General features: G+C 36.3%; 1 protein-coding gene across 2 annotated transcripts; it reads right to left on the bottom strand.

Annotated features, from left to right (window-relative positions):
* Nucleotides 1-26: 26 nt before the first annotated feature.
* Nucleotides 27-24,070, bottom strand: golga3 (golgin A3). Of its 2 annotated transcripts, none has more exons than XM_039658358.2 (24): nt 23,965-24,070; nt 22,161-22,443; nt 20,178-20,444; nt 18,528-18,640; nt 17,306-18,000; nt 17,070-17,181; nt 15,454-15,760; nt 13,697-13,899; nt 12,928-13,065; nt 12,656-12,817; nt 11,123-11,491; nt 10,955-11,032; nt 9,889-10,152; nt 8,783-8,877; nt 8,279-8,495; nt 7,967-8,110; nt 6,549-6,746; nt 6,309-6,425; nt 6,050-6,189; nt 5,667-5,799; nt 4,376-4,498; nt 4,117-4,281; nt 3,852-4,006; nt 27-2,128 (listed from the first exon to the last, which is right to left on the bottom strand). In XM_039658358.2, the coding sequence occupies exons 2-24, from the start codon at nt 22,291-22,293 to the stop codon at nt 1,957-1,959; spliced, it is 4,500 nt and encodes a 1,499-aa protein (XP_039514292.2). In that variant the 5' UTR covers nt 22,294-22,443; nt 23,965-24,070; the 3' UTR covers nt 27-1,956. The 2 variants fall into 2 exon arrangements, with proteins under 2 accessions (XP_039514292.2, XP_039514293.2); XM_039658359.2 differs by having other exon boundaries at nt 20,301-20,444.
* Between the last annotated feature and the right edge of the window lie 108 nt (nt 24,071-24,178).

The raw sequence follows: 24,178 nt of genomic DNA, 5'->3' as shown, positions 1-24,178 counted from the left end.
TATCATTCTAAGAAGACAAGATGTGATCATTTTACAGAATGATTTTTATTTTACACTCAATATGGTACGTCCCATAAAAATTCTTAGCAAGCAAAGAATTAAGTCAAACTTTTTTGTAAACATTGAACAGAAACTCGTGCTTTTAGTCAGTACAGTAATTAACACACATTACGGTTTCAGTGAATTAAAAACCGTGTCCTCCCTTTTGCTGAATGCTTATGTATTAATAATTTGAATATAAATGTACATGTTAGCGTGTAAAGCTTCATTTCCCATTATGTCATTTAAAGCAGTATTAAGGTTACCACCGTACATGGAGATCAATGTCATTATCTCAGAACACATTTAAAACAGTTCAAGCCAATTACAAATTTAAGTTCAGCTCCACATAAACAACCAACAGACGGAGTTTGTGAAATGAACACATCAGGGGAAAGAAAGAAAAAAATATTACACCTAATTAAATACATTATTCAAAATATATTTGCATACATCTCCAATAATTAAGGCTGTAATGACAAACTATCCATGAGAATAATGGGATGCATTTTTTTTTTCTTAAATAAGTGAACATAGTATCAACACTGGCAAAAAAATGGCAAGATCTCTCCATCAAAAAGTAATATTTTACATCTGTCAATACCTGAAAGTCAGTAAGCTTGTTTTCTTTTATCAATTGTGCAATATAAGTCAACACCTTCCATATATATTATAAATATACATACAACACACTCAACACTACTTTCAAGAGCACATTCAGCCAATTTTACATTATTTCCCAAGATCTCTCAGACAGAAATATTTATTTATAGGTTCATTCAAGCTATACATTTTTAGTAGTATTTAAAGGTTTCCATAATTGATCGATTTTAAGGCGCAGCCCTAAAGAGAACTAGTCAAACTTTGACAGCTGTTATCAAGACCTTTTCTATGGGATCTCACATCTGCAAACCATAGACAGAAAACAGATATTAGCTGATATTGGATGACCTGATGTATGAGATATTACCCTGTACAGAAAGGGCCACTATTTCCCCAGTCTCACACGTACATTCCTGGGGCTTCAGGTCCTGAGTTTGAATCAGAAAGAGACTGTGATGTGAAGAATAATATTGTAAGTACAACCTCAAGGTCCCGTTACAGTGCGTTACAAAACAGTGGTCCTAAATAGGGTAACGCAGAACACAGTGCAGAGTACATGTAGATATTAAGTTGGCATCGCTCTAGACTTGATTTGAGGCCTGGAAAAACTAAAGAATGCTGATTTAAAATCCGTTTTTTGGAAAAACAAAACATTCCGGGTTGATCTGTGCTTTAAAAAGCTTGATATGGGACTTACATTGTGTTGTTTTTCATAGTATTTGCATTATATTGCAGGGAACAGCTCTAGATCAGGCATCTGTCCAGTGATGGAATGAGAGGTCAGCTCATTCACAGGCACAGAGGAATGGAAGAACAGTTCAGCTGCTGAATTCTCCATGCAGGAAGTGAGAACTACCACCAGACGGATATGTAGAATATACACCTGACCAGTTAGGTCAATAGGTCACTGGATGTTTGCTGTAGATCAGATTGAGGGGGGGCTAAGCAGCCTACAGTAGCACTCACAAACCTCTTTCTGCACCTCTAATGAGATGAGAAAGAAAACTAAATCAAAGCTGAACGTCAGGTGGGTGACTACTGTGAAACTGCAAGCGAGATAAACAGATAGAGAGAGAGCAGCTCTATTCAGCAAACTGAAAATAAATAGTGATAAAAGTAATTACACCAAAACGACCCCCCAAAAATAAAGCTGTGGTATAGAGAAACACTTTGTAACACCCAAATAATCTTGGTTAGATAAGGATAAAGCCAAATGTTGGCAGTTGATTCGAGAAAATAAACAAAGAAACCTAAAAGTGCCCATGAAGATAAAACCGAACTCTCTCCTCAGTGTCTTTAAGGATCCTTTGTGTATTACGAGGGCTGCATCTCCCCCGGTATCTCTTCATTCTCTGCTTTATTAGACGAATCGTTGCTGATGGTGTCATGAAACCCTAGTTTTTGGAGCTCCTCCTCTGCGCTGGCTAATGACGTCACTGTGACCGTGTGTTCCTCCATCTGCTTCTGAAGGCTGTCCATCTCCTGCCTACGAGAAATGACCATCAGAGGAGTGAGAAAGAAGACGCCCACAAGGTGAAGGCAATCTGTTACGTGATTGTGGTAGCTTTATTTATATGAAATATGTGGAGAAGGGAGAGCAGGTTTTGTGTAATTGCATTAGGGGTTTAAAAATCGAAAGATTTCTCCTTTTGTTCAAATTCATTTTAAACTTTGGGTATATATATGTGGTCTTGTGTCACGACTATGACAACTTAAAATCCTCCCTCTGAGAATGTTCAGGCCCTCAGACCCATTTAAAAAACAGTAAAACTAAAACATGTCAAAATAAATAAATAAACAAATAAATATTTATTTATTTATTTATTTCAATTAAAGTTTGATAAACAAAAAGAAGTTCAAACCATTCAATAATTTGGGGTCAGTAAGATTTTTAAATGTTTTTAAATGAGGTCTCTTATGGTCAGCAAGGCTGAATTTACTGGATCAAAAAACAAGAAATATTATTACAATTTCAAATAATTTTTTTTCTATTTAAATATATATTAAATGCAATTTATTCCTGTGATGGCAAAGTTGAATTTCAGCATCATTACTCCAGTCTACAGTGTCACATGATGCTTCAGAAATCATTCTAATATAATGATTCGGTGATCAAGAAAAACAAATCCTGTTATTATTAATGTTGAATGTATTAATTATTAATTATTGAGTATTAAATTTTTTTTTTTACTGACCCCAAATTATTGTGTAGTATACAGTAAATTTGTGAGTATATTTTGAGTATATCTTCAAAAAGACAATGCTTATATATATATCAAAAATGACATCTTTTATGCTAAACATCATTAGGATATTTAGTAAAGATCATGATCCACGAAGATATTCTATAAATTTCCTACTGTAAATATATAAAACATTTATTTTTGTGAGTGAATCCAGCAAAATCGCGAACATGGATGGACAAATTTTAAAGGCGATTTTCTCAATGTTTCCATTTTTTTGCACCCTCAGATTCCAGATTTTCAAATAGTTGTATCTCGGACAAATATTGTCATATCCTAACAAATAGGATAAATACATAAATACATAAATAGAAAGCTAATTTATTCCACTTTCAGATGATGTATACATCTCAATAAAAAAAAATAACCCATGTGCGTTCTTCAATTCCCACACTATATGCAAATTTAACAGAGTTCATGTCAATTAAAGCAAGAGCTGCATTTTATTTATCATCAGCTAATTTCAAGATCAAAGACCGCAATAGGAGAGAAAGCGGCATCCGCACTATTAAGATCATTTAGTCTAACTACTTTTAATAAAGATTATTGTGTGTTGAGCGCGTTTCATTTGCGGCAGTTTGCGCGTTGGCTTTTTAGAGAGCTGCTCATCTGTGAAGATTCATGTTGTAGTAGTGCTGTTATATCTGGCTATAACATGTTATATAGCCTATAACACACTCTCAAAAGTTAATTTTTTAAAATTTCGGGAAGAGTACATATGTGGTTTCTTTAAACAACCAGATGCATTTACACTTGTCCAGTTCCGGAGGGCATTTTTTAACCTGGTTTGTTTTACGATATGATAACTATCCGATCAGAGAAAACGCATGAGGTGACCAGATGTAAAAAGGCCTTTTTTTCTTCTTTTCACTGCTACTTGTTTGCCAACTTAGTTAGTCGTAATAGTGGGACAGTGTTACAGGGTGCACACTCTCCTAGCTATGGTATAATGTGTGCAAGTCTTACTTTAGCTGTCTCAGACAGTTGTGGAGATTATTGAGAGGTTCTTTATTGACGGATGTTGAGGGTTTCAACAGTTCGTCCAAAAGTGAAGCAGGAACAGGGCAGTCTGGGATTTTTACTGGCGTCACAGGGGTCGATTCCCCCTTTAGATCCATCCGCTGGTGTGGGAACACAAATATTGAGAGAAAATATTCCATTACACACTTACCTTTACATATTACAAACCTACTTCCAGTATAAACTTTTTATTAAAATGAGCTTATCTTACCTTTCTGAGCCTGCTGTTTTTGAGATCCTGTTTGAGCTGGTTGTTCTGCTGAAGAACAGTCTTCATGCTGCTCCTCAGCTCTCCCACTTTAGCCTGCAGCATGAATTTATCCTTCCTCGTGCCGTTAAGATCCTCCTGCACCATCTCCAGCTCCACCTTTATCCTCTACACATCACATCAAACAAAAAAAGACCAGAATTAATAAAAAAAAAAAACAACAGTAACTAACTGGCTGAAAGTGCTGAACAAAGCAGCGCACCTGTAGCATGTCCTGCAGGGTGTCCATCTCTCTATGGTGACACTGTTCCACCATCTCCAGCTGCTGTTTTTGTGTCTCGATCTCCCGCTGCCTCTGCTCCACCTCCCACTTCAGATCCTCCACCTGCAAAGAGACAGGAATACAGTGTGATAAATACGTAGTAAATTTGTTTTTCTCCATACATACATTTATATATATATATAAAAAGATCAATATAAATTTCAAAGCCATGAATGAAACTAACTACTGTTGGGTCTGTCATGTTGGTAAAATGTAACGGTCAGGGGGAAACATAAGCAAAAATGTGTACCCTCACTGGGACAGATCTCTTAAAAAGACAACTTTTTGTACCTCATCGACCCCTAAAATTTATTTAAAATTTACTTGAAATTACTAGCACTAAAAAAACATTTTTTTTCTGAGAGTGTTCGCTATGAAGATAATGTCAAGTCAAATATATTTGTATAACACTTCATAACACACACTGTTTCAAAACACAATCATGATGTTAATTTTTACAATATTGTAATTTGCTAGATTAAAATATATCACTTTATGCGAATATGTATGTATAACATTTTTCTATAATATACTTTACATTTTGCAATGATATAAACGATCATGGAGACAGATTGTATTATATATATATATACACACACATATACACACAACTTTATTCACATACATACAGTATACTCGCATAAAGGTGATAAATACAACATAGCAAATCTAAACTGCATGATTTTGTGTATATATATATATATATATATACACACACACAATATATAAATAAATATATAAATATATTGTATATATATTGTGTGTGTGTGTGTGTATTTATATATATATGAGATTTGCTATGCGAGTATACTGTATGTATGTAAATAAAGTTGTGTATATATATAAATATATATACACATACATATATAGTGTATATATATATATGATTTTATATATATATATATATATATATATTATAAAATCATGCAGTTGAGATTTGCTATATTGTATATATCACCTTTATGCGAGTATACTGTATGTATGTGAATAAAGTTGTGTGTGTATATATATATATATATATATATATATATATATATACACACACACACACTGTACACACTTAACTGATTCACATCTAGACACTGATTCACATTAACACTCAAACCTAGGTTGTGAAACCTTGCAACTTGCTTACCCAGACAGCATTTTTTAGCATAACAGTAATATATTGAAAGAGGCTCTGTGAAGGTTCAAACAGAGAGGTAGCTTTTGCAACAAAGCCAAACTGTACCTCTTGGTTAGTGAGGGGTTGTTTGTTGAGCTCATCATCAAGTTGTTTTTGAAGGATCTGGAGTTGAGCATGAGCATCAGCTAATTCCTCCTGGAAATGAGAAACCTCCTCGGAGTGCTTCTCATCTTGAGCTCTGTAAGAGACAGAAAGAAAAATTCACAAAAGATACCACCACAATCTGAGAAGTCACACACATCTGAAACTCATTAAGCAATCTAGGTATTGATCTCCATGATCACTGCGTTTACAGTTCTTCACATATCTTACAACCATCAGTACATCACTCTAGGAAAACTGGACCTTAAAGATGTCTTGATGTGTTCTATGATTAGAGTTTCCAAGGCAGCTGTGATACTATAACCCAGAGTGTCTGGAAAACTTACGCAAGTGTCTTAGCCTCTTTCTGCAGGGCTTTGACAAGCTCCTCTTTGGCCTGCAGATCTTTCTTGATCTCGCTGAGCTCCAGCATGGCTGCCCTGTAATGCCTGCGGTTATGGGCTGCCTCCAGCTTGGCCTCCGCCACCTGAACAAAGCGTACAAACACACAGGTCACACACGTGCGCGTCAGAAAATAAACCAAAGTCTTCCGGAGTTCTCAAGGGGAACTGAAAATGCTATGCAGATGTTAAACCATATATTAACCTGCTCTGTCAGATCCTTGACTTTTATTTTCTCCTTCTCCAGAGCAGTCTGCAGCGTTTGCACCAACTGTCTCATCTGCTGGTCCTCCTCTTCTTTACGCTTTAATACTGCCTGAACCTGGAGTGAAAGAGTACAGAGATGTTTAATCAAAACAAATCAAAAAACAAATTGTAAAAAAACTATTCAATTCCAATGATTAAAGTATTGTCAATGAGGATGACATGACACGTCGCATCACACCTGCAAGTTGAGCTGGACAAGATCTGCTTCTCTCTTGGCCAGTGCAGCCTCTAGAATATTGGCATGTTCCCGCAATGCACTGTGGGATTTTCCAAGCCCAGAGAGTTTTCCTTTCTCATGCTCTAGCTCAAGGGTAAGCTTCTTATTAGCATCTTCCAGGCGACGAATTCTCTTTTTAAAATTTCGTGACTCTTGGAGCTGTGCAAAAAAAAAGTGAAAACACATTTCTTACATTTTGATAACACCACTTCTTTCACAAATTGCAATGGACTGTCCATTATGTAAAACTCACTTTAAAAATTTTAATGAAATAAAAGCTATCAGTGAAATTTGGAGCAAGGAGGACAGCATTTATTTTTAAAAAACATTAAAAGAATTGAGCAAATCAGTGTACACATAGTCAAAATCACAGTTGATTAAATTATTATGAATTAACTGAGTAACCATCTCTAATATGGCAAGAGAATAGTGGGGATACACATACATGTACAGTAGCATTAAAAGGTTTATGGCCAGTAACATTTATTTTAATTCTTTATTCAGCAAGGACACATTTGATTGACCAAAGTGATTTCTGAAAACTGTAACACTGAAAAACACTGAAAACTGGAGTAATGGAAGCTGAAAATTACACTTTAAAATATATTAAAAAGAAAATCATTTTAAAATGTAATAATTGTTCACAATTTGTTTATTGTATTTTTGATCAACTAAATGAAGCCTTGGTGAGCATAAGAGACTTCTTTCAAAAACAAAATCTTACCGATTAAATCTTACGAAAAGTAGCAAATTCATTCATTCAGCAAAAAACAAAACAAAAACATTAACTACAATTTTCTGTCCTGAGAAAATTATGTGCATGTAAACATGTTAATTGTTACCAAACCATACAGGTTTGCTATATGCCATGCACCATGAAGGAATGCCGTTTTTGACAAACAGCGACCCCTAGAGTCGCGGTGGAGTAATTGTATTTACGTTACTGTCGTAAATACCACTCACGCAGAGTGTGACATGGCGTGACGCGTTACATGGTATACAATAGTACATTGGGTTTAATTTGTTGTTTAATGCGATCTAATGTTGTTTGTGGTGAGAATTTTCACGTTATTAAATACATAGATCCGACAATTATCTCCATGAAATTTAGTGGTCCAGTGGCAGAGCTTTTGCCAAGCGTGTCAGAGGTTCTGGGTTCTAATCCGCACTAGTAGTATAGTTTATTTTCCTCATCAAAACCGATTGTATATTAGTGGTTGTATATCAAGCAGGGACACGTTTTTTTGTGAGGGGGGAGGGGGGGGATGGCCAATTCAACCCAAAAGAAGTCTTATTACCATTTCAATAACTCTGAAGCTGTTCAGTTAAGCTAAAAAACTGCATAGTGTCTCTTTAAGCCAATGAGAACAAGTTTTCACCTCGTCTTCCAGTTCCATCACTTTCTCCTGATATTCCTCCAGCTCGGTGCTGGTGAGGTTGATGACCTCCTGTAGCTCTTTCTCCAGCATGGCTTTACTCTGGCTCACTGCCTCCAGTTCTCTCTTCAGGGACTCCACCTTGGCCTGAAGATATGACAAAAATACACATAAATCAGTTATTAGAAAATAAGATCCACTGTAGTTACTCACGGCACCACTGCAATACTTTGAGTTTTTAACAGTGAAAGAATTATGATCATTCTGTCCCAATGCTTTCAGTGTTTATATTGTAGACTATCACAACCAGTTTACCTGAAATTCCAGGCTATTTCCTCCCTCTGAAACCTGAGCTTTGAGTTTGTCAAGTTCAGCCTCAGCTGTCTCTTTGGCGGCGAGAGCTTCCTGTAGCCTTCGGCTCAGAATGCCAACTGCATTCTCATAGGCCTTATGCTTGGCCTTCATATCTTTCTGCGCACTGGTCAAATCTGTGCCCAAACGCTTCATCCTCACCTTCTGCTCTGAGATGGCGCTGGAAGAGGAAAGAACAGGTGCATAACAGCAAGTTAGACAAACACTTTTGGTCTACTTCACCATCCTATGTTCTTCTAAACTTTTCAGGGTCATTTTTAATTTGTTTAATAAATGGATGAAATAGGAAGAATACATCCCAAACCCTCATGCTTTTCACACACTGTTATCTCAACTCACACTATTATCTATATGTCACATCACATATCAGTGATATCAAAGACTGAGCAGCAAAACTATCACTATGGAAACCCTTATGGCAGAAGAGGCGGTGCGATTGTGACTCACGTCTTGGCTTCATCTTGCATTTGTTCAATCCTCTTCCTCAGATTTTCATTCTCTTCGGTCACGGATGCCAGATGGTTCTGGTCAAACTGAAGGGACTGAAGCAACAACATAGAAAGTGTCAAAATATGCTATAAACAATACTGTTCAAAAGTTTGGGGTTGGTAATACCTTTTAACATGTTTGTTTTTTTAAGTCTCTGCCACTCACCAAGGCTACATTTATACAAAGTACAGTAAAAACAGTAATATTGTGAAATAGCATTACAAGTTAAAATATCCGATTTGTATTTTAATTTATTTATTTAATTTGTATACAATCCAACCCTCTGCATTGACTTTGTATTGTGTGAAGCTGCCTCGTCATTTCTTGCTTCTAACAAAAGACAGAACAATGCCTAAAAGCTACTGTGACCGGGTGTCCAGCAAACAAGCTGGAAAAAAACAAGAACTAAGGTTTTATAAGCTACCGAAACGTTAAAGCCAGCATTTAAGGAGACAAAAGTGGATATAGGCAGTAAGATGTGAAGCATCAGCAGGAATAATGTGTAAATTGTGGGGATCTTGACACAGTCAGTATGCCTATGTGTGCAGTAATACATAGGATGGTGAAATAATCCTTTGACACGGTTAAAACAATGATGTTTTTTAGCATAACATGCTGATTACATTCCGTCCAGTGGGCTTAGTTGTCAGAGTAATAGGACACGTTGCACTCTGCCTTAAAGGGATACTCCACTTCTTTGGGAAATAGGCTCATTTTACAACTCCCCCAGAGTTATTTGTTTTCGAATCCATTCAGCTGATTTTCTGATATTTAGAAGAATATCTGTAACCAGACACTTTCTGGTCTCATTGACTACCATAGTATATATTTTTTCCTACTATGGAAGTCAATGAGACCAGAAACGGTCTGGTTACTGATATTCTTCTAAATATCAGAAAATTGGCTGAATTGATTCGAAAACGGTAAAACTGAACTGTTTAACTCTGAGGGAGCCTATTTCCAAAAAAAGTGAAGTATCCCTTTAATTGCCTGTATGTCTATGTAGGAAAAAATGTCTGTATCCTTGCAACCGAGATGATCTCAGTAATGCAGTGTGTGTATACCTGCAGTTGAGAATCAAGTTGGTCTCTCTCTGTCTGTACGGATAGTAAATGGGCTTCCAGGCTGTTCATCTGCTGCTGGACTCTCTCCACTTCCTTCTGAAGGCGATCCTGTTCCTGCTCTGCACTCTTCTTTTCTCCCTCCATTCTTAACAGCTCCTGCTTCAGGTCCTTCACCTCCACCACCAGACGCTTTTTAGAAGCCTTCAACTCAGAGATCAACTGGTCTTTGGAGCTGGCGTCTCTCCGGTAAGCTTCGACCATCACCTGCAACAAAGAGTACAGTAGATTAAGGACACTTTTAAAACACAACTAGTCTTATCCAGCAACAAACAAGGCATATTTGTCAGTCATACATAAATGAAACCAGTAAGAAACAGATAAGACTTCTGTAATAGAACTAATAAACTGAATGTTTTAAATACACAATAAACCATTTTATATATATTTATCGTCATAAATCCTATTTGTTTCAGTCTCATACATTTTAACTAATTGAATATTGCTTGTTCCACAGCTAGCTATATTTTAACGTTTATACTTTTTAACCGAATGTGTTTTAGTTTTCACAACTAACAGATTTATTATACTGATTCTAAGTAATTAGAATAAATGCATTTTGAAAATATTATTAAAAATAAAATATAAATCAATTGGTAAATTATAAACAATGCCATGATTGATTTTATTTTTTAGTGCAGAAATCTTACCCGTTTCATTTATGTATGACTGACAAATATGCATCACTTTAAGTTTATTAGTTTGTTTAAAACAGTGTAATCCAAATGAACCGAATTTTTGGTAACATTTTATTTTATAGTGTCCTTGTTACATATACTTACCATAGTAATAACAGTAAATTACATGCAACTAGCCCTCAACCAAATCCTAATTCTATGGTAAGTACATGTTAATTAATATTACTCAGTATGTAAATCTGATTACACTGTAACACCTTAAAATAAAGTCTATACCAATTTTAAATGCAATTCAAATACATGCATCTTAATTCAATAAATCTAAATATGTTTGGAGTATACATTTTGAAGGAACTCATTGGGCCACCTACCTTTTGCTGCATGAACTGCTCTTTCAGTTTCTGTGCCTGTTTTTTGAGGGTGCCATTCTCTTGCTTTAGAGCTTCAATCTTGTAGAGAAAGGGAAAAGATGCAATCTGAACCCATCTTAATATTCCACTTACAAAAAAAAACACATCACTCTGATTCAAACCTCTCACCTGGGTTGCTTTAACCTGCACTTCCTGTCTAAGCTGGTCAAGTGTGTCTGAGGCCAACAGCACTTCCTCTCCAAGCCTTTCTGCGCCATCATCCAGTTCGCTCTTATCTGCCCGTGCTGCCTGCAGAGCCACTTCCAGGACTATTTTCTCATTTTGGAGATACTGCAGGGTTTCCTCTTTAGCTGTGGCATCAGTTTGTAGCTCCTCCAGCTGGGCCTGCAGCTCCTGGTAACGGGCCTCCAGCTGATTAAGGGCCTGTTCTTTGGTTTGGAGGTTGTCCTGAGTAGTGGTGAGCTGCTTCATCAGCTCTAGGTGCTCACGCTGTAACAGCTCCAGCTGGGCGTCTTTCTGGGAGAGAACGAGTTTGACCTGGATGGAGAAGAAGTTCAGTCGTTTGAGTCATTAGGCTGCATAAATTAGGCCAACCAGAAGCGGGAACACTTCCCATAACATCCGATGAACTTGTTACATCTTCATCGTCTGTCAGACTAAATCAACACTGAACTACTTTCAACTGAATAATGACGGTTTACTATTGTCTTTACAGCAGAATTGAATACTGTGTGTATTGTTGATCAGTACTTTCACGTTTATCACTGTGTACACACTGTGTACGTACAAAGCTGCTGCATTGTATAAAGCACTATAGACCCCTTTTGCGCCGACGTCACAGTTACGTCACGGCGCTAGCTGGAGGCAAAACAAGTGAAAACTGCAGGCGGCCAATGCTAAACAGCAAAGATTCGGCTACATAATAAGGAGCTTAAATAATTGTTACTATTATTAAATGTCATCTTGTTGTGTTGTTTGGTGCAAGTATCAATGAAAAATGAATATGCTGTATCTGGAACTTTTATTTCTAGAAAATATTCACATCATTAAAATCGCACTGTAATGTCACGCTTTACATTGTCGTGGTCTCGGCGCTGGCTCGGCAGAACTGCGGATCATACACACAAGTCTTGTACAGGACCATATAGGCATCTAAAGATTTATATGCCTCAGTTTCTCTTTACGATCGTTTTCTCTATAAGGTAGGTGTAGAAGTCAGGCCACTCAACCGAGGTAACGTACGTCGTTAATCCTGTCAGATCGTCCATGAGTGAGCGTGTAGGCGGCTACGGGTCGGCCAATCTGGTTCCGTCCGTTAAAAATAACTTTTGGAAATAACAATCGCGGTCCTGGACACTGAGTGACCTTACACATTAAGATAATATCGGATTTTCTCCAGTCATTGTTAAAAAACAAGCTAACAATCCTTGCTAACTAGCGTTAGTGAAGTGGCCAGATGGATCTTTTTGCCTCCACCTAAGCTCCGCCCACAAAAAAACGTCACCATGTTTACCAACTGTAAAAGGGTCTATATAAATAAAGGGGACTCGACTTGACATCACTAGGGAATGTTTATATTTAAAATAACATATTACAATTTGGAGAAACCTTGGATTAAGAGTCTTGTTCAAGAGTACAATGCTGATGGGTTTTAATCTATAACTCTGTATGTGTGTGTGTGTGTGCGCTGGTGTTAGATACCTGCTCTAGCTCTCTCTCCAGTGTTGTGGCTGTATTAGCAAGTTTGAGAAGATGCTCTCGCTCCTCCTCAAACTCTTCCAGCTTGTGCTGAAGATCTTCCTCCACCATCGTCTTTGCCTCTTGGATTTGATGTATGGATGCTTCTTGAGTCAACATGTCCGCCTGGATAAGAATCAATCTATTATATTGTTTATATGATCTTTAGATTTAATCAATTTCACTCTTTCTTCTTCAACTTCATTGTTTATTAACAACAAAATATAGTGCCAGACCTCTATACTCTGCAGCTGTACAGCAATCCGTTCCTTCTCTTTTATAGACCGATGGTTCGTCTCTGTGAGTTTGTGAGACAGAGTAACGTTCTCCATCTTCAGATTTTCCAACACACCAATCTGAGTCATTTGACCAGCCTGAAAGTAATTATAAAAACAAATGAATGCTAAAGATGGCCATTCTGCATCTGTACCTTTCTGATAAACTTTCTGATTCTGAATACATACACTACCGTTTAAAAGTTAGGGTTCAGTAAGATGTTTTAAGCTTTCTTTTTAAATAAATGAGCTTTTATTCAACAAGGATGCATTGAATTGATCAAAAGGTACAATAAAGACATTACATTTACATAATATTTCTTATCTTTATCAATGTTGTAAACATTTGTGCTAAATTTGTTTTTGTTTTTTGGAAGAGAACTACATTTGCAACATTATAAATGTCTTTATTGTAACTTTTTATTGAGCACCAAAATCAGCATATTAGAAAGATTTTTGAAGGATCATGTGACTAGAGTCATGATGCTGAAATTTCAGCTTTGCCTCCAAAGAAAAAAAAAATATTTGAATAGAAAACAGTTATTTTGTAATAATGATTTACAATTTTACTGTATTGTTGATCAAATAAATGCTGTCTTGGTGTGATAATAAGACGTCTTTCAAAAAGATTTAAAAATCTTACTGACTCAAAACTGAGAATGGTAGTATACATGTTATGGGAAAACTAATTTATACACCATCACACTTCACCTACAACAGCACATTATACCTGCATGTTTGCCATCTCTCCCTGCAGTCGCACACGTGCCTCCTGTGCCATACTCAGCTGTTGCTGGTACCAGATGCGGAGCTGCTGCAGGGAGTCCACTTCCGCCTGCGAGGTCTTCAGTCTGCTCTGCAGAGCGTTCCTCTCGCTCTGGACCCGCTGAAGCTGTGTCTGCAGGCCTACCATCTGCTGCCGGAACTCAGAGACTAAGTGGAAAAACAACCAACATGATATGTAATAGGGGTTGCATTGCACAGACGAGTTGAACTGAAGGGACTGAAACAATAATGTGGAGTTCAAAAGTTTGGGGTTAATACTTTTTAATGTTCAGTATTACTTAGTTAAAAAGTTTATTATTTAAAATTAATTAAAAAGTTCAGTAATACTTTTTGAATCAGTCTGATGTGGTGCTCAAGAAACATTTCAATGCTAAAAACAGTTGTGCTGTTTAATATTTCTGTGGAAACTGAATTTTCTTTTCAGGATAACTTGAATATGAATAGAAAGTTTAAAAGAACAGAAATGTCTTTACCAATTAAATGGATCCTTGCTGAATAACAGTATTAATTTGTTTAAAAAGAAAAATCACTGACCCCAAACATTTGAACAAAGGTGTATAGAGAGAGACATGAACAATTATGTAATAGGGGTTGCACAGAATGCTCGAACTTTAATGCTCTGGCATAAGGCTTTAAACTTCATTCGACTAGTCGCTGATCATGGCATGGCCTATAAAGGATAAGAACTCCTTAAAGTCCACTTTTACACTCTGTTTCCAACCATTAAAATCAATGACAGATCAATGGCAAATAAATGCATACTGCGAGAGCGCTCCACAAGATATGCTTGATTATACCATCTGGATGCTCAAAATTGCTCGGGTGAACGCACGTTTTAAAGTATACGGACAGTGGCTCGCACATTTAGTAGCACAGAAATGTATTGTCAAAACTGTTCAGTGATTTATCAATAAAATAGCTTAGAAACTGAAAAGTTCTAGCACATATTTCTTAGTAACTGAAACCCATAGCTTCACTATTAGTAGAGACGCTGCCAGGTAGAATTAAGTCACATGCAATCTCTTTCACACTAATGCATTCATTTAAATGTAATCTTTACTGTGCTACTTTCTCTGTATCTGATTTAGAATGAGAAGAAATCTGTGAGAAACGTAATGACCAAAAGACAAAAGAACTGATCAAAATAGCCTTGTGGGCAGCACTGTGTCATATGCCATAGCTGTGAACAAGGCAACCCGCATTCGAGTCTCAGCTCGGCTTATTTGTTCATTTATGATGTCATCAGCGACTGGTTGATGTTCACTTTAATCAAATACATTTTTCACTTACAATCATCAAGTTTTATTTTTAAAAAGCACCTTTCCCAAGCTAAAGATTTCTTATTTAGACCAGTCAAGTGAGTACAATTATGGGTTAACATGTTTTTTTGTTTGTTTGTTTTTTTAACCAGAAAAAGCCAAATCAATCACCTTGGCCAATATTTTGGTCAAATACTAGATAATTTTTTAACAGTGATTGAAACAGGGCACTAAATGTACTCAAATCTACAGATACTAGTGGGCAAAAGCGCTATCACCATGTTAACCGTCCTGAGTAATGACAGTCAAGTCAACTCAAGACAGTTCAGTGTTGGTCCAGTTCAGTTCAATATCTGAGTAAAGTTTACACATTGAGACTGATATTGAGTATACCAACTGATCAAGCTCAACCCTGACATGTACATCTACCATTTGTCCTCACCTGTGTTGTCTCTGGTATTCAGGCTCTCCTGCATTTCCTCCACTTTGACCATCAGCCTCTGGTACTGCTCTTCAGCCAGCTGCAGGTCATTGCCCAGTGAGGCCAGGCTGGCGTTCTTCCCCTCCAGATTGCCCTGGAGATCCACCATAGCCTTCTCCAGTGCAGAGCAGTTGGAGCGTAGCGTGGTGACCTCAGAGGTGAGGGTGCTCTGCCTCTCCTGACTGGCCTGGGTTTGCTGCACTTGGACCTGCAACTGAGCATTTACTGTAGCCAGCTGTGCCTGGAGCTCCGTTTTTTCTTTCAGAGCCTGGAAATGAAGGTACAGTTTTAAATGATCCAGGTGGCTTCAACCATGCTTTTAAGAAGTACATTTATAACAATTAATAAATATATAAACACGCACACTACTGTTCAAAAGTTTGAGGTCAATACGATTTTTTGAAAAGAAATTTATACTTTTATTCACCAAGGATGCATTAAATTGATCAAAAGTGAAAGTGAACATTTATAAATAATACTACAATACAACTGTAATTCAAATAAATCCTGTTTTTTTACTTTATATTCAAAGATTTCTGAAAAGAAAAAATTATGATATAATGATAATAAGATATTAAGATGATAAGAAATATTTCTTGAGCACCAAATCAATCAGCATATTAGAATGATTTCTAAAGGATCACGTGACACTGTAGACCAGACACATGACTGCTAAAAATTCATTCAGCTTTGCCATCACAGGAATAAATTATATTTTAAAATACATTAAAATAAATAAAATGTTCATTTAAATTATGATAATATTATGTGTGTGTGTGTGTGTGTGTGTGTGTGTGTGTGTGTGTGTGTTTTACAATATTTTGTTCTAATAAAATGCAGAAACTTCTTTAAAATACATGAAAATTTACTTGACCTCAAACTTTGTCTTTGAATGGCTGTGGTTACAGTGATTACTTAATTTTTTGTATTTGTATTAAAAATGTAAATGTTGTTATTTGTGAAAAAAATACTAAAAAAGGATTAAATGGAAAAAAATAAAGATTTTTGAGAAAAAAATATTATATAAAATAAATATTAGTTATATTGCAGCAATGTTGTGTGTGTGTATGTTTGTGTGTGGATATGTGGATATGTGTATATATATATATATATATATATATATATATATATATATATGAAGAGTTCAGATGCAAAAGCCTCTAATGCCATTTGAAATTTTCTTCTTTAATGATGATTTTTATCAAACTTGTATATTTAAGTTCAGTAATTTCACTTAAATAACAATTAATAGGTAATTATCATTGCCATTTAAGTGAAATCACTGAACTTAAATATACAAGCTTGATAAAAATGATAATCTAGAAGAAAATTTCAAATGGCACTTAGAGGCTTTTGCATCTGAACTCTTCATATACACACACACACACACACACACACAATTTTGTAAATATTTAAAACATAACTATAAATATTAAAACCAATCTTCTCTCTAAACATGGGCATCAGACATTTAAAAAATCCATATCAGTTGACCACTAATACAAAGACATTGCCTTATATACTGTTGCTGGCAGTTAGCAAATATTGGACAAATGCCTAGTCCCAGGTTAACTCACCTGACTGGCCTCAGATGAAAGAGACTCCAATTGTCCTTCTAACCTCATTTTCTCTTTTAGCACTTGCAGCATCTCATCATGAGTCCCCATCACAGAACTCCCAAATGACACACTGAAAACACATAATTCAATCATGCAAGTTTAATGGGCTGGTTTCATGAGAGACAATAATGTTCACCTAAAGGTCGAAAAATATTCAGGGAATGGACTAACCGGTGGACATAGTGGGCCCATACCTGCTGGAGAAGCTGTCCCTGCGACTGCGAGGCTCTACGCTGTCCTGCTCCAGCTCTTCCATGTGTCTCTCTTCAGTGGCTGCCTGCAGGACTTCCTGCAGTGATGGAAAGTGGCCCATGGCTTCTGGAGCAATCTCTCGCCCTTCAACAGTATATGGAGCCTTTGGCTTATTCGCTATTGCAGCTAACATATTATATGTCCCTGTGGTAGACACACTGCTATAGGACGAGCTATCGCTGTCATTGCCGTCAGCTCTGAAACCTGATTCGCTGCCATCCACCTCAGAGACGTTGTCTCGGATTAGCTGAGATGTTTCCAAATGGCTGTTGGTCCCAGAGCTGATTTGCGAAATGGTGGAAACTGAGCTCATGGAGGAATGCAGCGAGCTAAACGATGAGTCGGCAGACGCAGAAACTACCCCACCAGGTGCTTCTGCGCTTTTAAAGTCAGATTCGGGAGTTTTGTAGTCAGCGAGAGAGTGGATCTTGCTGGAACGAGATGATTTGGATTTTTTATCCTTGCTGGAAGGGATTCCTAGGCTTCCCAGTTTGGGACCACGAGGAACGCTGGTGCGCAGGAAAGAGTATTCCTTAGTCATGGCAACAGTACTGGCCCTTGGGAGACCCTCGGGATGGAGCATGAGCTCTGGGTCCAAAGTGCTAAATAGGCGGCTCTTAGGAGTGGACCGCCTGGTCTGAACGAGACAAAGAAATGATGATTGAACATATGACATGTAAAACAGGAAACAGTAGCAAACACTTAACTGTTTATCTAACATTAAGTCCATCGAGTCCACCTATAGCTAATATTAAATAAATTATTTACTCAAATGATTTGGCCACCCTCATGTTCCAATCCTGTTTGATTTTTTTCTCCCCAAGGAACACAAAAGGAATGAGAATGTGAAAATAAATGAATAAACGGTGAATATCAAACCAAAACATTTAAATGAACCTATCGTTCAACATTCTTCAAGTCAATTTAGAAGCTTCTTCATGTGCCATATTTAAATACACTGGACTTAAAATATGCTCTGTCCCTTTCACAAAATTATATTATGACTTCAGAAGACTTGAAATAAAACAGACAAGGAAAATCAACACGTAATGAGGGTGAGTAAATTATGCCAATTAATTATTTTTTTTTTTTTTTGCCAAACTATTAACTGAATTCAACATCAGTCATTTGATAAAAACTGAAAGTTGTCATTTGCTGACTCACTCTCTCCGTGTGTCGCTGTACTCTGTATTGTTTGAGCTGTTCCTCTAGACGCCGGCGAGCTTCCTGGCGAATCTTTTCTTCATTTTCCATCTCCACTGACGGCTCTTTTGAAGCTACAAGAAAGACACAGTCAGCAAATGCACAAAAACTCTTGCTACATAAAAATAGGCCGGTGTTCAGATATTGTCAACTAAGCTGTGTTGGATTGAGTGCAACAGGCTATTGATTATACGAGACTGATAATACAGCTCATCAATCCTGAAACATGCTTTCTTTGACAATGCTATTTCTAGAGATGGCTTTGACAACTGGTTCCATTTTTTAAAAATACAAGACGACAAAAACGCAATATGCACAGTCATCTTTCTCATCTTTTTTTTAACAGTTGTAATGGTGATGAGTGAGTGTTTTATATGCACACATTATTATTAGTTTTAATGCAATTAAAAGTTCTGTTTTAATGCATATTTTTGGTGGTTTATATGTTTTGGTACAATGGCCTTACAGAAAAACTAAATTCAAAGTAAAAAAAAAATAGGAATAAATATGGTAATGTGTTTTGTAGGGCTGTCCAACGATTAATCGTGATTAATCGCATCCAAAATAAAAGTTTGTGTTTACATAATATATGTCGGAGCACTGTGTATAATTATTTTATATATATATATATAAAAATACACACACATGCTTGTATATATTTAAGAAATATTTTCATGTATATAGATTTATATATAATTTATATGATATGTAAATATAAATATTTTATATATAAATATTTTTTCTTAAATATACATGCATGTGTATGTATATATATATATATATATATATATACACAAAATAATTATACACAGTGCTCCCACATATATTATGTAAACACAAACTTTTATTTTGGATGCGATTAATCGTTTGACAGCCCTAGTGTTTTGTTGTTGTTGCTAGAACTGTATAATAAAATCTGATTTGTTATTACTGCTCTGTTAAAATCCGAAATGAATAATAACCAGGCTGCTGAGCATTTTCCAGAGCAAAAGTACAAGAAAAATCAGTAATTAGAATCATTAAGGGAATTGTAAAGTGGAACTGGAACCAAAATCATTAAAATGTCTCATGATTCCCATCCCAAGTCTATTAAAAGTGAAGCTTCGTGCTCATCCTAGTAGAGCAAACACCATGTGATCTCTGCAACCCAAAATAAGCCATTCCATCTGCCTTAGTTAGAAAAAGTGAAAAGCACACTTTAATTTCTGCATCAGTTAGTTATTAGTTCAGCCATATTTCACGTCCAAACCAAATCGACTTAAATACTGGCAAGACAACATGCATCTTGTTATGTTGTTCCCAGAAAAGCTAAACTTTTCCTGAATCACCAACCAGCACAACACCCCGGTAATGCACAGAATTGTCAAAAATCAAAGCACCAACAATCACAGGAGAGACGTATTAGCCTTTAATTAATTAATTAGGACATTATGCAATGAAGAGATTCCCATTCAAATCTCTCTGCAAGCCAAAATGGAGAAGCAGGCAAAAATAGGATACAGCAAACAGGGAGGGTTAGCCTAAATCAGCCTCAAAAGCCAAGGAATTACGACACAACAGGAAGGGGCGAGGGTGATTCGGAGGGGGGGTTATCCAATATCGTATGCTTACACAATTCGGTCTCCTGCATAGGAATACTTAGTCTGAGCGATTGCAATGCGTCACCCTTGTGAATAGAGCCCTCTGCAAGAGCTGCCTCAGACTTCTCTAGGCTGTCAGGGAAAGAGGCCACACCTGGATCCAGCTGTGCGCTCAGGGGGGAGTCGGCAAGGCGGCTGCCCAGGGGAGGAGTTGCCAGAGGTGGGGTTCTGCCTCCGTGAGCTTCCTGACCCTCCACCACGGCCTCTCCGTTTGGCAACAGCTCTGCTTGGACATGACCTACAACAAAGAGAAGGGATTCAGCAAACAGTGTTTTTACAGATGATTTTTGTGTTTTACAAGCCAAGCATGGATGACATATCATGAAATATATTTTGGTTTATTACAACTTTCATTGTTCAGTCTGATCTTATTACAACTTTCATTGACCAGTCTGTAGACCTTGCTAAAAAATAAACTTAATAAAATTCAAATAAACAAAAAAAATTAAATTATCACATCGAAAGTTATTGAAAGTTAAGTAAAAATGTGATGAAATAAAAAAAAAAAGTACCCAAAAAGAGCACTTTTTACGCTTTAGTTAATATCACTCCACGCAAAAACTATTTGGTAAGACTTTACAATAAGGTCCCATTAGTAATGAATTTACTAACATTAACAATGAGCCAGAAATTTGTTACCGTATTCATTTCTTTTTGTAAATTATTTAACAAAAACACGACTAATCTTTGTTAGTTCATCTTAGCTCAAGTCCATTAAATAATATTATTTTTGACTTTAATAATGTATTAGTAAATGTTGAAATTAACATTGACTAAGAATGCTCATAAATGATTTAGAAGTATTTATCATTGTTAGTTGATTTTTAACTAATGAATTTCACTATTGTTAACAAATTGAACCTGATTGTTACCTACAATTCTGAAAAACAAATGTGTCATCCGTAATTCATTTATTCTACAGACAGAAGCATCTATTACTAAGATAAAGTGAATAGTCCAGCATTAAGGGGTACCATGTTCAACATGTCAAGATCATTTTGAACATACTTGTCCAAAGCATTATTCTTTTCCTTATGGGTAAATTGTTACTTTGCACACATTTAAAGTACAAAGCACAACCTAAATTAGCCTGTTTATATCTATGTTATGAGGTTATGATTGGTGCTTTTTGGTCATTCACAACTTTCAGAATTAGAGACCAGCATAGCCCGGAAGACCTCCTGTGCGCAAGTCTTGCAGAACAAGTCAAACAGCCCAATCGAGCTACAGTGACAGTTCAGGAAACTGACTCTAAAAGTGAGGGGGAAGTTTGTGGATATATCTAGAGACAAATACTTCTTAATAAGGTAATAAATAGCATTGAAAAGTGGGAAGAAAAAAACATCTCAAAGCCAAGTGACGCAGTAAACAGCAAATGTTCACTTTGAAATTTTGCCAAGTTTTCAATGAACTGAACACAACAAACAACTCTCATAAGACCAGCTTAACAGTGAATCCTGCACTCACATTTTGAGGATAAACTGTATATTTGTATACACTATAAAGACCCAATTTATACTATAAAATTTATTACAAACATGTGTAAAATAATATTTGGAAAATATTTAGTTTCTTTTACGTTACATTATGCTTTTTTCTGGTTATTTATTTAAGTGTTTTTATTATTTAAATCAACCTTTTTTTCTTATTTATTTATTTTTGATTATATATATATATATTATTATTTGATTATTATATATACAGTATATTTTATACGGAGCCCCGCACGTAAAAAAATAAAATTGTGCACACGATTTATACATCAGGGGAACAAATTAGCAAATTTAGAATTAAAACCATTAATTCATTAATTAGTAAAACTGTATTTCACCTTGCTCTGAACTTTTCCACAGACCCCCTAGCATACTCTTGCAGCCCCCTGTGGGTCATCACCAATTTGAAAACCCTTGACTTAGAACATCATCCATCAAATTTAATCTAAAAAAACACTCACCATTTGGGATTTTCTCTGTTACGGCTGATATCTCCGACTTCAGAGATTCTACAGTATTGCTGTCTGGATGTTGTGCATTCAGCTGCTGAGGGATGGCCTCGATTGAGGCCGTTTCATTGTTTCCATTTTCCATATCTCTTGAAATACAGATGCTGTTCTAGCATCCATTAAAAAATAAGCTGGGCCTCACTAGTGCAATTCAACTTTACTTCATGCTCGGTAAACTTTGGTTGAGACTGCAGGCTGGCCTGGATGGTGCCGGCGGCTTCAGTCCTTGGTGAACCTGAGGAATAAAAACATTACTTAAAATCATCCATACTGTGAGAAGGGTTCAAGATCCTAAAGCAGTCTTGATGAGGGGCACATTGGTGATATACAGAGAACGTGATTCACAACATGTTCCTGAATCAATATCTTTGCTGATCCTGGAATCAATACTTTTCAATACTGAAGAAATACTTTTTTTACTCTTCACTAATTCATTTCATACCACCTCAATTTGGGGCAAGAAAGAGGGAATGGTTTAAATGTCAGTTCATTGATTCTTGAGACATGGGACAAAACGTTCCATGTCTAGCTAGACTTGCTATTACCTTTTAAAACAGCACCATTTCCATTTAGAAATGAATAAGAGATTCTTTCTCACTAGAATGTTCTTATGGCATGTCATTCAACTACCCTATTACTATAACAATACCTATGACTACCCGGTGCCAAGCGAGCTAATTCCTCTAAAATCCCACTCAATTCCTTTAAAACCATCTGTTCGCTCAAACCATAGCTCAACACTGCATATAGATTAAAATGTTAAATAAAAAAACAGTAATACAAAAGTCTCTTATGGAGAAAAGCAATACAATTTAATTCGTTATCTTTTAATAGGTTTCCAATGCATCGGAAAATAGTACCTGTAGTGCTTTATGCATGCATGATATGCAAAATATGCTTTAGTCAACACAGTCAGCTGTCAACACTTTGAGCTGTCAACACAAAGGTTGTCTGTCTTACTGTGAAGAAAATTCAATAAATAAACTAAAAATTAATGTTTTAGCTAGTCAACATTCACTCACTGAAGAGAATGCTTTATTGTCAATATTTATAATAAATTTTGAACACATTATTGCTAACAGGTGGTGATGACTCATACTGAGCTATATCGAACAGAATCATCCTTCATAAACACGAATGCATATATTCTTCCTTATGTAAACTTTTCAGCACTGTAGTTAGTTTGCTTTATCCTGGTTATTATAGTTAAGTGTCATGACGTGTCATGTAGTGGAGGAATGAGATTTGTCTCACACAATGCTAGAGGATTAGACTAACTGAACCATCAACACGAGTCTAAAGACTAGTGCGATTTAAGACACTTCTCAGACAACTGACCTGCGATAATATAACTGACCTGACCTCATAATATCACATATAGACAGATCAGACTGACAGCAGCATTTTTAATTAACGTCAACTGTCACATAGATTATTTCCCTTATTTCAGAGCAATGAATTGAAAATGAAAGCACAGCATCAAACATGTCAATCATAATAAATAACCAGCAGCACGGAAAAAGTGAAAAACCACTGGAGATACAGTGTTAAAGTGAGTTTATTAGCCTATAATAAATCTCTGATCTCATTAGCATCAGCCTTTTAGCTACTTAGCCACATCGCACGGTTATCTAAAAGCAACTGAGACATGACACTGACACACGACCACGCTTCTACCTAGCAGTCGTCACGTGAAATGGTGAATTATTAGTATGGTGATAAGAAGAGATGCTAAAAAAAGTAATTAAGCACCAACCTTAGACGTGCTCCTGCCTATCCTACGTGGCTGTTTAGGTTCCGTCCTTCAAACAGATCCGTCTCACAACGGTTACCTCAAAATAAAAGGTTCCGCGTAGAGCTGCTGCGTAGCTACGTAAGGAAAGGCATCTATGGACTTTAAAATCCCCTATATTTTATTTATAACAACCTAAAATCAATAACCAGTTAATAATCATACTTTTATATATTAT

The sequence above is a fragment of the Pimephales promelas genome, chromosome 4, assembly GCF_988280905.1.
Source record: "Pimephales promelas chromosome 4, fPimPro1.hap1.1, whole genome shotgun sequence".
Classification (NCBI taxonomy): Eukaryota; Metazoa; Chordata; class Actinopteri; order Cypriniformes; family Leuciscidae; genus Pimephales; species Pimephales promelas.
Note: the sequence above shows the minus strand (reverse complement) of the source record. Positions and strands in the feature narration are given on the sequence as shown.

Excerpts from the sequence above, each read along its gene's own strand:
- golga3 (XM_039658358.2), bottom strand. The coding sequence starts at position 22,293 with ATGGAAAATGGAAACAATGAAACGGCCTCAATCGAGGCCATCCCTCAG. Across the intron at positions 5,800-6,049 it reads AAAGAGGCTAAGACACTTGC|AGCTCAAGATGAGAAGCACT; the intron begins GTAAGTTTTCCA and ends TGTCTCTTACAG. Across the intron at positions 2,129-3,851 it reads AACTGTCTGAGACAGCTAAA|GCAGGAGATGGACAGCCTTC; the intron begins GTAAGACTTGCA and ends CATTTCTCGTAG.